The sequence below is a fragment of the Pseudopodoces humilis genome, chromosome 1 (genome assembly GCF_049639895.1).
Source record: "Pseudopodoces humilis isolate 2021_Gansu_Grassland_sample_001 chromosome 1, ASM4963989v1, whole genome shotgun sequence".
Taxonomy (NCBI): domain Eukaryota; kingdom Metazoa; phylum Chordata; class Aves; order Passeriformes; family Paridae; genus Pseudopodoces; species Pseudopodoces humilis.
In genome coordinates, this window is record NC_142200.1 from 117,801,392 (window position 1) to 117,819,475 (window position 18,084).

The 18,084-nt window shown below is 40.0% G+C and overlaps 1 protein-coding gene across 5 annotated transcripts in view; it reads right to left on the bottom strand.

The window, feature by feature from the left end:
• CREB5 (cAMP responsive element binding protein 5) overlaps positions 1 to 18,084 on the bottom strand; it is a 257,430-nt gene that overhangs the window by 55,662 nt on the left and 183,684 nt on the right. For all 5 annotated transcript variants that reach the window (XR_015773429.1, XM_014248698.2, XM_005518915.3 and 2 more), the window contains one exon: positions 16,303 to 16,413. Coding sequence is in view for 4 of the 5 variants with exons in the window: in XM_014248698.2 (XP_014104173.1) it covers positions 16,303 to 16,413 (111 nt within the window). In the remaining variant the exon portion in view is untranslated. The remainder of the gene's footprint in view (positions 1 to 16,302; positions 16,414 to 18,084) is intronic.

Here is an 18,084-nt window from a genome sequence, read left to right on the forward strand (position 1 = left end):
TTCTAATGCTTGTATCTGAGGCCATCAGATAAACTATAATGTGTGACCAGCCTTTGTATTTGGTAATAGCCTAACGTGGCAGAGTCAGAATCCATTCATTAGCTCTGGCAGGCAGCTCCAGCCTTCTGTGCAAGGAGCAAAGATTAATGCAGACATTGTACTCAGGGTGGCCCTCATACTGCGAACCCCACGGTTTCCGCTTCATTTACAAATCCAGAAATCTTTTTTTCTTTACTGAGGAATAACACCATTAACAAAATAAAGCAGTGATATTCATAAAGAGACATTACATTGTAAGACATCCCCGATTTTTACTTTATTTACACAAAAACTAGGATATTCCTCCTACTTGGTTTATATTACATGCCACTAGCTGTTTCCTCTCCTTCCAAATGCACTGGGACAATTTTTTTACTTGGATGTGACTGACAGGTGGGAAAGGAAATGAACCTACTTAGTAATGTAAATAACACCTGCATGCAAAATAGCACCATATTCCCAGAAAACAATTCAGGCATTTAGGCATATCTTTTGCTCCATCTTCTTCACAATAAGCAATCCTGTTGTATAATGCACTGTACTTTCCCACACTTCCGCTTTGTGTTTTATGTTGCTAGCTAACAGTTTATTTCTGGCTTTTTGAGGTGGTTTAGTCAATGTCATTCTTTTCATCCTAAATATTTGATCCTTATTGTAAATTTATCCTTGACACTTAAGCTCATGCTGATAGGAAAAAGTAATTTAATAGAGCAATTTAAGGCTTGGATCCCCAAGCTACTTGAGCATCTGCTTAATTAGATTCTGAAATCACACTATGAAGAAGCACAAAGACTCACAGTCTAACTGTGAACTGGGATGTTTATTGTCTGGATTCTCTGTGTTTTAATTTCATTCTATATCTGCTGTCTATTAGCCAGGCGCAATATGTAAACACTAGTAAACATTATCTAAATTGAACTGTAAATACAACAAACAACTACTCTGAATTAAAGTTTAGTAGATTGTAAGGAAATAAGATTTCCTGAGAATACCATGCTTACACTATCCAAGCCTTCTGAATGTATTCATTTAGCTTAAAAGCAAAACAGAGATAGCATATCTCTTGCAGAGCTTCTCAATGACACCAGACTACCCAACATGTCTTGAATTGCATTTTCTTTTACTGAAACAAGAGGCTGAAAAAAAGGTGTTCAACTACACTCATACACTCATCCTTCTGTACAGAAAATATATATTCTCAAAATGGTAAGGAAGGAAATGGTCATAAAATTATGAGTTTGTCCATAATTTTAAAAATTATATGTTTTTCATAATTCCTTTATGTGTGGGATTGACAGGAGTTCCACTACTGTAATAAATTTACTTTTTCTTTCAAGCAAAAGAAGTTAAATTTCAGTAACAATTATGGGTTTCACTCACACAATGGCAGTGAGTTTGTACAGTCCAAGACATCCCAAGAAACCTATGAATATAGATTCTTATGAATAAGTGATACTTATGAATAAGGGTCAACTATTTCTCTACTGTGTCTACTTCTTCATCTCATAGTAGCTTTGTCTCAAGTACACTTCACTGAGAGGTTCCCATTCCCGTGAACTCAGTCTGCATCACTAGAAGTGTATCAGCAAAGTCTAGAGTCCTCTGATTGTCCTGCAGGCACACCCTCAACAGCCCCCTGTCCTGCACATTAAGACTCACTCCATCCTAAACGACCTCCCCACAGGGTGGGGAATCTTCCCATTGCTCAGGGCAGAATTAATGCACTTTCAAGGCTAAAAAAGCCCACACACCTTAGTACTATCCAAGAGTAATGCCTAAAGAAGCAATAGTTGTGTCCCCTGTGGCCACATGAGGTGACATCATGGGTCCTTCCAGCCCCAGAGCTGCCGGTTCTCCTGGCCCTGCTGATGCAGAGGTCTTCCTGAACTGAACATGCAAGTGATTTCTGCCCTCCAAACATCACCAAAGCCATTAATCATGACCTCATGGTATACACAAGGAGAAAGAAAGAGAGTGGCAAACTTCTCTTTTAAGTTCCTTTTGCCCTTTCCAAGTATTTATAATAGAGACATTTCTTCAGTACCTACATGCATATACATACATGTTATTATAGAAAGGTAAGAGGACTGATCTAAACGCATCAAAAGCTGAGAAAGCTGTGCTTTCAAGAGGATGAGGTGTCAAAGCCTGGTGAACATTTACACACTGTCAGAGCAGAGCCTGGAGCAGGGACTTGCTCAGGAGCAGAGACAGGAAGCAAAATGAACCTGGAAGGAACACATGTCTAGTGGAGTTCATAGAAAGGCTTTGTGCATGCCACAGGGCATCAATAATATACCTTTTGTTAGAAATAATAAAGTCTTGGCAAAGACAGGTGATGACTCAGGAAGCACAAACAAATAGACAGAGTCTCTGAAAAAGTAAGGAAAACAACTGCAGCCCGTTTCAAGTTTAAAAGAAATATTACCAAATCAAAAGCAACATCCGGCAACTGGTCTTCCCACCACCCCAATTTAATTCTTATTGTACTCCATTAGTGTTCAGCAAAGTCCAAAGGCCATGAAAGACAGGCAGTTAGGAGCTCCTACCCTTAGACAGATGAGGGATCATTTGTCCCTTAAGGAAGCTTCTGAATATAGAGCAGAAACACCCTCTGTGAGGTTTCCAGAATGGAAACCAAAATATTTCTCTGACGATACTTTTCCCCTGCTCTTGGGCTGGTAATCTGATGTGCACCTTGTCTCTTGAACTGTCTTCTCTGGGCACTGGTGTGGTGGCAGCCTTTTGGGTTGCAGAGCACACAGAGGGTCCCAGAGAAGCCAGGGGGCTGGCTCACCTGGGAAGGCAAAGGCAGGCAAATCTGATTCACTCTGCATTTTGAACAAACCATTAACATGGACTCAAGCAGCTACCTCCTCTTAGCCAAGGGAACAGATTAGGCTGTTCAGCTTCGATCCTAAAAGTATGCTGGGCTGTGCCTTGACCAGAGGGCTCCAGCACACTGTGGGTGAGCACTGAGAGCCTGACAATCTGTGGGCGCTGTTAGGAGCTGACACAGGAGGCGTCAACCTCGCCTGCGCTGTTGGGTTTTGTGTTGCAAAAGGGTGTGGAGATGGCAGGCAATGTGGAAAGCAGTGGTCAGTGCTGGGCGTTCTTCGTCTCATAAATGTTGCTAATGCATGGTACTGCAAGCAATGTCACACACATGAAGCCAAAGACACCATTTCTCTATGTTCTGGAGGGGGCCTTTAGGGTTGCCATAACTGAAAATGGGGCTTTTAATATTCGTTTGAGGAAAACAACACCCATGTTACTACTAACTTAGGGTCATCCAGAAGTACTAGGCTATTAATATATCATAGTGACATGTCTCAGTAAAGCGTTGGAGACAGAGAGAGAAATGCCAGTGGAAGACAGGTTTTACTGTGGTGATGTCCCTAGGCCAAATCCATCCTTTGCAAAAACTGTGCTGACACCGTTAAAGATACCCTAAGGATGAATTAGACACATTACATCTTTCATTACATAATGAGAGCTGTATAGGGGAATTTCTTACAGTTTTATTCCTGCAGCTTCTAATATTAAATAGGATTTGTACACCCCTAACTTCAAATGAAGTTTCTAAAGCATTTCCAGGCATACATCACCTACATTATGTAAAACCAATTTATGAAACAGGTTTCCAAAACGCAGATGCTTCATTGTTTAGCTCAGGCTGTTTCCCCACATTTCTATCAGCTGTTAAACTGTAGTTGAAGTCCCACTCAGGACAAGACTGCACTTTCCATCTAGAAGTGAGCCCTAAGAGATGAGAACATAAAAGCTACTGAGACCTTGTGATCTACAGAGAAAAAAAAATCTCTGTGATCAATGATAAAATGAGCCATTCATACACTGAAAAAACTCTTCCCAGAAATGCCGTATTCAGCAGTCTTCTTTTAGGTACCAGAGAAATAAAATTGAAGGCAAAGGACCTATCCTTTCCACACTGGATTAAACACAGGTAAAATGGAGTATATATAACACAGCTCAAGACTGCCTGTATGGTTGCAAGTTCTGTGCTACTTTCAGACCTCCAGAATAGAGCTCAGCTTGACATTGAAAAGCTTTGTAGAGGTTGGTCATTCTCTCAAACTTGACAGAGTCATAAATCCAAGGCTCTGTGCAGCCAGGCACAGAGTTGTTTTTTTTTCCAGGATGAGAACACATCTGAAACAACATGCTCAGACAGTATGGTATTATTTACTTACAGCTGAGCTTTGGAGATCGGGTAGCAGCCTCAGAAATTATCCCAATTATTTGAAATTGCAGTATAGTTTAAGTATTCTGTCAAAAGAGAGGAGTGCAAGAGGCAGAGTAGTGGGAAAAACTAAGATGACTTTTTTTTTTTTAATAAAGCAAAATGAACCAAGGCAAGTATTCAAAAGTAAGTTACTGAAAACCATTTTATAAACTAGCGTTAAAATCTCTTAATAGCATTAGCTTACCTTACCTTTTGTTTTGTCTGAAGAAATATATATGAACCAATAATGTTCTCATGAGATTTCATTACTGAAAAGGCTCATTAGAAAAGGCATTAAAATACTAATTACCTCATAAACTATTTAGTTGTGTACCCACTGGGATAGTACTTATGAGTGCTCAAGCTCTTCATAGATCCAGCTAATCAATTAATGCTCATTACAATCAGAAAGAGTATGCAGACTGCAGCATGCAGGAGAAATAAATAAGTCAGAGGTTAGCAAAGAAAGTGATTTGGCTGTAATCGAGCCTTCCTTTGTAACACAACTGTTGTCTGCTACGATTTAATTTTAATCAGCCTTTTTGGTACTTCTGGTAACATGACTCTTCTTGTCTCAAGAATCTCAGCTATTGTTATTGTTCCTCAAAGTACATAATTTATTATGGGAGATACATCAAATGCCACACGGATATTGAAGCGGGCAGGTAGGGTTTTCACTGATACCACACTACCATTACCTGCTGGGTGTGTAAAAACAGAGGAGAGGAGCTTGGGGGTGTGTCCTGAGTGGTTTTCTCCATCAAAGAAGAGGAGCAGCCACAGAGACATGAATGCACTGCTGGCTGTCCTGCAAAGCAAAGCCCAACACCAATCCTACACCAAGGCCTGGGAAGGGTCAGAAGATGCCTGGTGAGAACTGGGCTCTCAAAGTCTTTTACAAACACTGTGGGGGAAGGGGTCCTGCTTTACTGTCTGCAGAGATGACACATATGTTCCTTCACCTCAGGAGCACCTGGACTGTGGTCTGTCTCTCTTCACTGGGGATGGTGGCCCAGTATCAGCACTGGAAGCACCTGGAACCTGAATAGAGCCTGTAGGGCTCTTCTTCCCTTTTGCCTTGACCTCTGCAGGGAGACTCCTTGCACAGTGCTGTCACCATCAGTGAGGATATGGTCCATCACTTGTGATGGTAACATCCCACTAAGGGATCTCTCTAAGGAGAAACTAAGGATGGAGAGTGACAGGAGGCACTCACAACTTCAGGCAAATGCTATTTCCCAACTACACATGCATCATGATTTCTCCCATCCTATAACTGGCAGGAGGACCAACAGATCTACAGCAGATATTTTTTAACAGAATTTCGAATCTGTTTAAAGACATCCAGGACTTAATCCTGGTTCTTTATCATCTCCTTCACACCTGCAACTCAACAAAAGTGAGGAGAGCTTCACTTTTGCTTCAGACCTGAAAAGTCACTGCAAGGATATCTTACATGCTCCAGAGAAATGCATGTTCATGTTTTTTTCACTGTGGAGGGAACAAACCAGAGATGGGAGGAAGTTTAGGGCTACTTCATCCAGTTGGTAATCACCCAGGCTGCGGTGACCAGGAACCCTAGGGATAGCTTTCCTCCCTCACATCCTATACTGGATGGGTATTACAAGTCATAGCTATGTTATTTGGATTTTTGTGGGCAGTATTAAACTAGCAGCATGAGTCACATATACCAGTTTTACTAAGACTAGCATAAACACATCTTGAATTTTTAGTGTAGTAGAAAAGGAAGTTTTACTTTCTAAAATCTTTAAAATGAGATTAAGCTACCTTATTTTCTTATTTCTTATTTAAATGAAGGATTTCAGTATCCTTGAACAATCCCAGTAACCACAAATTTCACCACAGGCAATTCATTCCTATTTTAATTCTCAATACTGATGTGGTTATACACCTTTTTTCACATAAACTCTAGATTACCTCTGGGAACTCTGTATGCAACTAATTCAAACATTGCTTGGATCAAGTTTCCAATCAAACTAATCCACCTCCAACATGATTTAGAAGACTGACAAGCCTCAACAAATTCACGTAGCCGAACAAATTGTTTTTCCTTTGTACAAATGGTAGTCACCTTAAGTGTCAGTAAGTGCTCTTTGGATGACACACATGGATTTTCAGACATTTATTTTACTTTGGCATTCTAAAGTATTTCAGGAAAAGTGGTTTCTAAACAGAAGATAAGGTAATACGCAAATAAATACACGGACAAAGTTAGCCAAATAGGCCTAGATAAGATTATGCTTGCATAGCAAAATTGCATGGAATGGTGGAGGAAAAAAGACCCACCGTAACCACAGGAATGAAAAGTGGACATGTGCACAAACATGCACACATTCAAACATCTGACCAAAAAACCTAGAGCTCGTCAGACTGTTAGCTCTTAATATCGCCCACCACTGCCTTTAGTTTAAATGAAGTACTCAAAACTCCAGATTTTGTACATCCATATATTAATGTTTTGGCAGGATTTTTTAATTTAATAAAATTCCTGGAAGATGAAGTTACAGCAGTATCTGTTGCAAGCCTCCAAATAAATAGTTTTCTCTCTGACATAGTCACACACTGCACACCAACAGCAGCCTGCAGAGCAGCTGCACACATCCATTAGATGGAAAGCAGATCAGGACTTCCCCCACCCTTACCCTGGGTATCTCCTGGCTGCTTTGTTGGCAGCCAAAACAAAGTTCACGCTTAACCTCATGCTAAAGAGCCTCTGTTAACAGTCGGGGAACACAGTCCGTCCTCTTCACATATATTTCTCCCGAACCACAAGCAGCACATAAAGCAGACTCTAGTCAAATCCAGTAATGATGCTAGGTATTTTGGGGAAAAAAAAAAAAAGCAAAAAGTTGGCACAGTAAGGCGAATGTCATACTTCAGTGTATAGTGGTGTTCTGTCAGAAGCCAGACATATTAAAAATATTTACATAATTTAAAATAATTTGTACAGGTCTAGTAAAGTCTATTTTCGGCTTTGGGCTTTAATGAAAATTTAAACATTTGCTAGATCCCACTGGACTTCATGTGTAACCTTGGCATTTAAGGGCAGTATTGAGGATATGCCATTACTAAACTTTTCATATTAGTATGAGTGCGAACTGAAATACCAAAATAAAAATACAACAATATTTCTCGCGACTTGCAAACAGTCCTGGACTACATATGTATTTCCAGATGGGAAACTAAAAATGTGCTCTATGTTTGCACATGTATATTCAGAGGTGGCTTGTAGTCTAATTTAAACATTCCAGAATAATGTGACCTAAATATAACAACATGAATCATCCATCACTTTCAAAGAAATATCTGGCAATTTTTCATTATGAATCACTAGAGACAGATACCAATACCTGTCAAAAAACTGCTGGTGGCTGTTTGGTATGATGAATCAATTATAAAAATCTTCTGATATTATTTTGGGGATTAGAGAAAATAATGTATCCTTAAATATTATGTAATGAACACCTACAGGAAGCTGAGTTGAAAAATGAAGTCAGATAAAGTTCATATGAGATTCTGGAGCAGTTGTCAAAACACCAAGTGTGCAAGAATAAGAGGCAAATATGTACTAAATATTTAGTAAAATGCTACGAATAACTTTCCCACATATGCTCTGTAGTCAGAATGCATGCAGTCTGTAAAGCATTCTGTAAAATACAGAATATGAGCTCTAAATTTAAAAAATACTAAAGCCAAAATAAACAAAATGCTTACCTGGCAGTGTCAAATTCTGGAAGGGCCAAATCTTGCCTAAAGGATATTCTGAGATTCAGAAGAATAAACTGATCCTCAGTTAATGCAAAAAAAACCACACAATTCATCTGAAGTCAGTCTATCCAAGTTTACATCTGAGGATCAGGACTAAATTTGAAAAGTAATCTCTGACTCTACCAAAAATCTGGACTCTGATATTTTAAAGGTAGAGGATTATGAAATTCTATTTTAAGTTGCTTATGGGGCTTGTTTCCTTTCTGAACACTCATTTTGGAAAACTAAATGGAGAGGAGAGGAGTCACAGTGAAAAGGACAATGTTTGGTTTCAAATAATTTCCAGTATACTGAACAACAAAAACTGTAGGAACCCTGTCTACTCTTTTATTTTACAAAAGCTTTTTTTTTTTTACAACATAATTTTAAGACCAAGCTTTCATGAATGAAAAGGTATATCATGAAAGTAACAACCCTAAATTAAAGTACTTTCCCACTGATATTGTTGCTAAATGAAGAATCTGATATTATCTTAAAGTAAGATTTGTGGAACATTTTTTCAATATGAAAAAGAGTAGGTTTCAGTGTGACTTTAATATAAAAAAATGGGAGAAAAAAAAAGCACATCCATGACTAGAAGAGGAAGGTTTTGCATAAACTCAATTCTATTTCTAATAAACCTGACAGCTTTTTAGCCAAATCTTCATGCTAGTTCACCTTCAGCTGGTCGAAGTCCATGCCTCTGCAATATTCCAGCTATGTCCAGTATTTCACTGTCTTCTTTGTAACTTAAGTTCCTTGAAACAAAGGAAACTATCTAAAGCAGAGTAACTTGGATGTGCCCACATCGCCAGAGTCAGTCCTCAGCACACGAGTAACAGTGTAAAGTAAACAGAGTAAAGGCAGCTCAGTTTCCCTGGGGGGGTACCCCACAAAGTGGGCTGTGCACCAGCCAGAATAAAGGGGACACAGCGCGGAGGATACAACTAACTAAGCTGCATCCCATGCAGTCCGACTACAGAGCACATTTGGGAAGATTATTCACAGCATTTTGTACACTAAAATCTCAGATAAACTTCACTGGCCAGCAATTTGCTAGTAAAAACCAGAGCTGAGCATAGTTTGCTGCATAAGTGTTTCCAGGGTGGGAGACCCAGCCTGTCCCAGTTTTTAAATCACCTCCTCTGAACATAAATGAGAAGTTGCACTAATGAACATGTGGAACACTGTACATATCCTTCCCAGCACTGAGAGGTGTCACCAGTCATAGCTGACAGAAGAAACAACAAATGCTGTGAACATTCCCTCGGACTGCACACAGCTTGTAGCAGGGTTTCAAATATGTCTGTGATCTTAGAAGGAGCTCTGCAGGGGTATTCTTTAGTCCTGGTTTGGATATGGTTGACATTATGTGAAAGTAAGTGCTCTCCTGAGATTTCAGTGAAAGCCACGATGCCAGGGAAGCTGATCTCACAAGGCTTCCATCATTTCAGATGACAGAAGTCTCAGAAGATCAGTTAATTTTTGTCATTCTGAATAAAAATCTCATCAGTAAAGTTCAGGAAATTTCAAGGACATTAACTCCAAACACAAAGCACCACCTTCATCCAGATTTGAATCCTAAATTTGAGCCTGCACCCCCTGCGAGCTTGAGGAGTTCATTCTTCCCATTCTTTTACTAGTCATGAAAAACTAGTGTATTTCAACAATTATATTGATATTACCAGTGTTCATATTAACTTGAAAAAAAATACATATATTTTTCTCAGACAGAAATTGTGTTTTCTGGAACTAGCAGCCAGAAATTCTTCTGTGCTTGTTTCACCTCTTCCACTGATAAATTGTGTGGCCTCTAGTGAGTCACTTAAATTTTCTCTCTCAGCTCAACAGTCTGAAATTATTTATCTCACAGGAAGACTACCATAATTAATAAATTGCTTCATTAGCTACTACATAGTTTTCAGAAAATACTTTTTAAGCTTGTCCATAAAGAAGAGATTTACTGCCATGAGAATTTTTCTTCCAGCTCTTGTGTCCTCGGTGGTTAAAATATGGGGCTGGTAAAGTGTGGAAACCACCTCCTCCACCCAAAGCCCATCACTTGTCATGAGATGCACCAGCACATCCCAATCAGATGCTGGGCTTAACGTGCAACAGCCTGAAGCTCAAAACAGTTTCTATTATTCGTGAATCTTGTAAAAATCTTGGAAAACAAAAGCTGTACATAGCAGCAAGAGACTGAAATACATCTGTGTGAAGCAGGACTTCCCTGTAACACAACCATGTTTTTATTTTTACAGTTCCCTTCCCTGGCTTCACTACCATAATGGCTTTTACTTGCACCAGCACCCATTGGCACACAACTTTACACAAACAAAACCTTTTCTGTAAGGGACACTTGAGCACCAAACAAATCACCCCTACATATAAGAATGTATTAGACCTAAGTTTTAAAACCTTAAGACACACAAAAGCCAACAGTTCATCTGCTGGGCTAGACGATAGCTAAAGCAAGCAAATATTAGGATTGTATTTCAGTTATTGCTATGGTTACAAAATCAGGGTGGACACTGGGGAGAAAAGGAGAAAGAGAAACAAATCTACGAAGACAGTAAATCCTCTAAGGAAAGAGGGTGGTGGAGAAACAGGGAGAAAGAGACAGGGTGAGGGCTGGTGGGTGGGGGAGAAAGCAAGGTCACTTTAACACCCAGCTGAATCAAGTCAAACAAAATAATAAAAATCCAAGTTCTTCTAGGGAAATAGTGCTGATAAGATCACCACGGGATAAAGTGACACAAAGAAAGAAAAATGCAAGGAATTGTTACAACTTGTGCCTGCGAGAAGCAATGCAATTCACATGCACTCAGGAGAAGCAAGATCAGATATTGGGCACATATTCGCAGCAGCTACGAGAAACTGAACTGCCTTGCTTCTCCAGTGAACTTACTGAGCCACCGACAGCTTAAGAAGAATTGGTTCCTACCCAGTCTAGTACATAATCCAGAATTTAGGCATGACGGGTACAAGGTCCTGTTTCAGTAAACAAACCAGAATATGATTATCTTCACCCATCACGATAATACCTTAATCCACAGCAAGGCAAACTGTCTGCAGGCAAAGCTGCTGCCCGGGAAAGGCTTTAAAGCACACATCAGGCGTACACTGAAAGTTTGGCTTTGAGGACTTTAAAACATAAGCACAAATGTAGCAGGGGATTCAATTTCAGAATAGTGAGTTTTGTCAACAGTTGCAGAAGCACCGTGGGTTTTAACTATACAACAGTCCCTTCTGTGAAAACACTTCTCAGTTACCAATGCAGGAAATTTCGCCACAACTCTGTTTTTTCTTTGGAAGATGCTGCTTTGCACATTTTTTTTTTCTCTTATGTTGCTTTCATTGCTTTATTGTGAAGTACAAGATGAGCAATTGCTGCTGAAAGCTCTGCAGAGATGCAACATTTTTCTTTCTGTTTACCAGTCCAGAATCTATGCAAAGAAAAGCCTTCTGGCCCTGAAGCAGGATGTGCTGTTCTACTAAAGTGATGCCATTCCCAGCCAACTTGATAGGAAAACGTAGACTTTAAACCATTCATTTTGTTCAACAAAGTATCTTCAGTCAGGAAGTGTGAAATATCTAAACCTAGAGTTTCAGTGGCTCTGGTCCTGCCTGTGTCAGCCCCTTGCCTGAAATCAGCATGGAAACCTTGCAAAGCTGAGCCCAGAGCAGGAATCCAGAGGGATGTCCTTCCCATGGCCACCAGCTGTCCCAGCCACTGCTGTTTGGGCAGCACTTTTTGCTTCCACATCCAAGGGCTGCTGCAATGGCCGAGCCGAGTGTCAGAGTGGGGCCAGGTGAGAGGTTATTCCAGCTGCTTCTCGCTTTGCATCGGCTGCACCATCACAGCTCATGGACACAGAAACACATGATATTTGTAAAACAAGGAGCAGCAGAAGACTCCATCCAAACTCACACAATAATCTGCATCTGATGGAAGCCCTCAACCTTCGTGGCCGAGCCTTTCCCGTTTGGCTGGCGTGGTGTGTTCCTGCAGATAGCGACACGTCTTAGAGCTATACAAAAGGCAGCCGGGTCTCTGCAGACAGCCTGGCCTTTCCTCTGGGATGGAGAGCTGAGTGATGCCTGCACTGGATTTACACAGCCTCCAGCAGAATCTGGACCCTTACCTCTAATTAAGTTGAACAAAAATTAGTGCTGATGACAACTGGCTCACTGTAATTTCTTTCACTTCTCTCCTCTGCCAAAGCTGTCTGGCATTCTTAGGCATATTAGGAGGTTTGGTTATTTTCTTATTATAATTAGGAACATGCACCCTAACAATTTATTACTTTTCTCTTCTGGTTATGTTTTCACTCTTTCATCTGACAGACACTTTCAAATTTTATTTTTTTTTTAAATTTTTTGCTGTTCAACCTAGTAATGATTACAACAGCCCACAGTCTTGTGCAATTCTGATACAGAAATATTTTTTTTCTTTTCTCTTTTCTTTTTTTCTTTTTTCTTTTTTTTTTTCTTTTCTTTTTTCTCTTTTCTTCACTTTCTGTCAGGATTACAGGCACAGCCAAACTACACATATAACATTTAGTTTAAATTTTATTAAACTACATATCCAGCAAGTGGCAGGCAGAAATTGTAAAAGAAAAAATTAATAGATTAAATTGAAAACTGTATTTTTAAATTCAATTCTTTCATTGCCAGCCTGCTTTTTATACCTCCTTTCAGAGGCCATAAATTTCTGCAGGTAAAGATCAATGCCTTGCAAAACTTGGAGAGAAAGGCCTCAGATCCATTGAAAAGACCTGCTGTCACACAGGCTTACAGCAGTTCAGTGCACACTATTTACCTTTCACTCCAGTAATCCACACAGTATCACACTTCTGAGTTCTAAAACCTCCACTACTCTGAAACTGCAAAACCAAGCTGCATGTAGGCAGTATATTAAGGCAAAGGCATCGCCAACAGTTCCAACTTCATAATACTTTCAGCCTACTGAACCACATGTTAATATGCTACACATGCGACTGCATATTTTTTACCATGTACACTTAAGAGCTATATGTTTCCTCCTCTTTCCAGTGCAATATATTTTAATATAAAATCAATGTGTGTTTCTGGTGGACAGCATAAGAGTTTTATCCACTCGGCTGTGAATCTAAGAAGAAAGCAGTATTGATTTAGATGTTCACTCATTCATTTACTAGGACAGTTTTAAAGCATTAGGTGATAACCTAATTGAGAGGCATACTGTGAGAGACACTGAGATTGCTCTGATAAATTAAATCAATTCTGGGATGTCATCTATAATACCTTAATACTTGATGGAATGTTCTCCTGGAAAAAAATTAAACCAGGAAGTAAGCATCTTGGGTGGCAGAGTGTGGCTTTCCATAAATGCCAGGTGATACAAGGTGATTAAAATAAGTATTGCTTATTGTAGAAACATTACATAGAAGTCACACATATTCTATGTTTGTGTGTAGATGTGCTTGTATGTCAGACAATGTATGTATTTGTCAGACTGGCTTCCATTTCCCACTATGAACAAATTATGAACGACTCAAGGGCATGGACCTTTTGCCATCTATTAGCTGTCTTTAAAAGACCTCGCATCACACAGCATCCCTACTGATATTATTTATTCACATGCATTTTACGGAGGCAAATTAGGTCCCACGTGTCACCAAACAGCATTATGACTGCTGCATGCCCACTTGCACTTGCACTGCTCAGGTCCTTATTGCCATGAGGCCAGAAGGATCTGTCACACATCTGGGTCTCACATTTAGAGGAGCCTGTCCCTCATTCTCTCACGTAGGCCTCCCGAAAGTGCTGATACATGGATTTGGGCACCTGATGATCAGGCTCAAAGTCCCCTGGACTTCTCCAGTCACTTCAGTCACTAGCTACAAGCATCTTAGATGACTCTTTCTGGTGTTTGACACGTACATTCTTCTCGGGGTGAGGGCAGCCAAAGAGAACATAAGCAACGCTGTATGCACCAGCAGCAATAGCATTAGCAGAACCCAGGGAACTCTGAAATTCTTTCCTAATGCAGGACAGAGTGTGATAAGGCACTAAGCACTCTCACTTTTAACTGAGTCACCAGAGTATGTGAAGTATCATGCTTTAAGCACGAGGAAAAGTGAAATACTTAACAATAAGAACAAACATCCCTGTAACACAGATGATTCTGATTTAAAATCCATGAATTTGCATGTAAGAAATAATTTTGCTCTGAATATTTCCTGATTTTTTTCTACTTTGTATTCACGCAGATTATTGTTAATAGATTCATATTCCTCAAATCAGTGGCTAAATGAAGAGGCTTTTTATATTGCATGTGTGCTTACACAGAAACTAAAGTATAAAATTAGAATATAGAAATATAAAATATTTTTAAAACCCCACACCTGCATTTGAAAAGAGAAAAAGTCCTGGAACTCTGAATTATACCTCTAAAGAGTTAACGTGTGCAGATTTTTTCCTACCCTTCAAAGAGTGGCAGAAAGGCCCTGAGAAGTAAAGGCTCTGCTTGTTCACTACACCACATTTTGGAACTGATAACAATTTCTTCATGCATTAAAGTATCTTCAATACATTAGATTTAGGGACAAAGCCTGCTTACCCAGATTAAAAGAGAATTTGTATTAATGCACAGTTTTAGTTATTAAAGCACAGAATTCTCACCATATGCACCAATAATTTAATCCTGTTCTTAGGCAGTCTCACACTACCAGTAAAAAAGAGGCAGGGGGTGTGGGGAGAGAGTAAACTACAGAACCTTTAGTCCCCAAAACAGTTTTTGATTTATTCAGCCAAGGAGTATTTAGCTTGGCTCAGCTACACTTGCATTGAAAAAACACTTGCCTATTCCAAAAAGTTTTTAACAAGCTCTGCTGCAGATGCCGTTGCCATTTGGCATGTCACCGTCACTGTGTGGTACAGCAGAGAGAGCTCTCGACCACAGGTTTTCCTTGGCTGGGGGAGCCAGCGTTTTTGGCTATCATTCTTCTTCTGGCCAAATGGCTGCATGTTTATGGAATGTGGTTTTAGAGAGTGTTAACAGAGGTTGGGTTAACAGTCTAACCCAGACCAACAGTGAGGCGAAGGCATGACCTACCCAACCTAAGAAAACAGGTAGAATAAACTCGTATGTGTTGCTCCTCTTAACCCAGAGTCTCCTGTGTGCTCCATGCCTATAGACAAATAGATATTTTCCTTTGCCTCAGGATAGATGACAACAACTTTAAAAGCTGTACCAGTCATGTAAAGTAGAAATATATAAAAACATGTGATTGCTTAATCTTTGTCGGCTTGATTTCATTCTCTCACTTATGGCAATTTTACCTTGGAGAAATGCCACTGAAAGATGTTCAATGAAGCTACTCCTGTTTTTCATGATGATGAGATATATTGAGAGGATAAAAATCCTACAGAGTTAAAACTAAAAACTTCTGTCTTCATATTGCCATCAGAGAGCAGCAAGTGGCAGTTCTGGAACTTAAAAAGCCAAAGTGTTTCTACACTGGTAACTTGATTCCAAGGAAATTAGTCCCAAGTACCTCCACAAGAGTGCATATAAGCTGAGGAAAACTTACAAATGTCCACCTGTAGTTTAGTTTACCTACATTAATCCTGTGTCAGTACATATACCTGCGAAGCCTTGACATTTTAAGATGTAGAACAACTTTAAAAAACAATTTTGGTTTTTTTTGTTATCACATTTGTTCAAATTCTGAAATATCCCAGTTTTATATATATAAATATATCTATAAATCTATCTATCTATAGATATATAGATAGATAGATATATAGATATATCTAGTTTGGTATGCTTCTCTGACACACTATGCTCCTATCTGGAAAAAACAAGGACGATGTACACTCCCTCTGCAGCACACACTTTATACTGCACTCTTTATTAACTGACAATTTTCTTTAGATCAAGTTGTGGAACACAGACACCATTAGAGAAACAGCCAGACCATTTGCTTAAATTCTACTGACCTGCACCAAAAATCCTGTTTAGCACAGTATGGATCAGATAGCTCGCCCTTCAGTTCCCTCTCACCGAGAGATCACTTAGGACTAAGGACATCTTGAGAGTTCATAGACACAAAGGCAATTTACTGCAGCATATTAAAAAAGAGTATAACGTATGACTAAGAATGAAGTAAGCAGTGTCTGGCTACATCCCCCCCACTGTCTGGATAACTGGTATGCAACAGCAAAATGAGAAAACACAGTAATTTAAAAAAAAATTCCCTTTTTACCATTTTGGCTTCTGAATGCATTGGGGGAACTTGAGGTGAAGCACACGGATTATTGAGGTTCGGCCCTTGCATCCCCATGATGTTGGAATTCATTGACATTTGTCGCTCCATCTTTCAAAAGAAATAAAAAAAAAAGGTTTGAAAACATCTGGCGACATTTGCAAGAATTTACTCTCAGTTTCTATTTAAATGGACTCAGCTTTATTTCTTCAAGTCACGACTGGGAAAATAACAATCTGTGTCATGAATTGCATATGTGTGTGCACGTAGGCGTGTGTTTCATCAGAATCGGCCCTGAAAACTCACAGCCAATTATAAAGAAAGGGGTTCTTTAATAAACAAATGTTGCAGCCACCCAGGTTTGCGCTTTTTTGTAATGATTTTCTCCCTTTCCAGTATAACAACACTCAGAGTTAAGTGGTTTTAAAAGCATCACTGTATAAAATTGTAGCTTCCCCTCCCAGTGCAGCCCAACTCAGCTTGTTAAAAGCATAAATAAAAATCTACAATCTCAAGCATATGGAAAACAAGTTGGCTGGTTTTCCTTCACTCAGACTGCTCAGCTGGGAAGAGTTTTCCACATCTCTTGTAAGAGAAGCTTTCATGCACTGCTGAGATAGCAAAAAAGAAAGCAAAACTTCTGGCTGTTCAGAGCCCTTTCTGCAAGCAACTCTCACTAGGCTGGGAGGGAGTGATACAAACAAAACCTAATGGCAGTAAATACTCTACAAAATAATTTCCTGGAGGGTATTCCCCTAAAAGAGACAAATCCTGCACACTGCTAGGCCTTGTCAAGGGTGGTAAAGCAGGATTATGGTGCTGCTTCCAGACAGAGCTGAGCGTCCCACCTTGCTTTGAGCCAGTCTGCCAAACCTTTGGCTCCTACAAAAAAGACACTTTGGGGCCTTTCTGTGCAATCCAAGCAGGGGAGCTATTGTTTTGTGGTGAAGCATTGTCTCTCACCCTCCACAATGCCTGCAAGAATGCGTGCTGGGCTTTGGGGAAATGTGACTATCCCTCTGCCCACTGGCAGGAAAAAGCTGACTCCTTACCCTTTCTCCAAGGGGCAGGAGCAGCTCCCGCTGGCATCTCCCCTGCAGCCTTTTCAGGAGCGCTGTGGGGCAGGAGGAGCAGCCAGGGCTGACAGGGTTTGCCTCACCTCCATGCTCCTATCTCTAGGGCCCACAGCCAGAGCACACCTGCTCATCTGCAAGTACAGCTGTCCAAAGGGCTCCTCACCAGCAGACTGAAGCCACTGGACTTACACTGTTGCTGGATGTTTGTTGCATTTCAGGTTCTCTGGGAGTCATGCCAGAAATAAAACTTCCCACAATTACATGTCTTAGGGTTTTTTTTTTTGTTAAACTTCCCGATCGATATTCCAGGAGAGCGTTATTGACAAGTTAATAATTAATTACTTAATCATGACTGCTCAAATAGCAGCCTAACCTGAATCTTTGTATCCCTGCAGATCCCTTGATCCAGCAAAGCCAGAACAAGCAGTGCTGTTCTCCCTCCCATGGTCAATTGCTCTCAGGTTTGTCTTGCAAACTGAACACAGTGAAATGAAGCAAAAACTTCTTTTTTCTCCAGTTCCTCTTCCCCACGTCATCCTTACTTTTCTCCACCTCTAACCTGCCCAAATGTCTTCTACTGGAAAGGTTAAAAGGTAAAAATCATTCAAAATTTGAAGTTACAGTTTTAAAGCAGCCCTTTGGCTTCCATGAGATGGGAAACATTCCCATCCCTCTAGAAATGATGAAAGATGAGCAGCAATTGTTA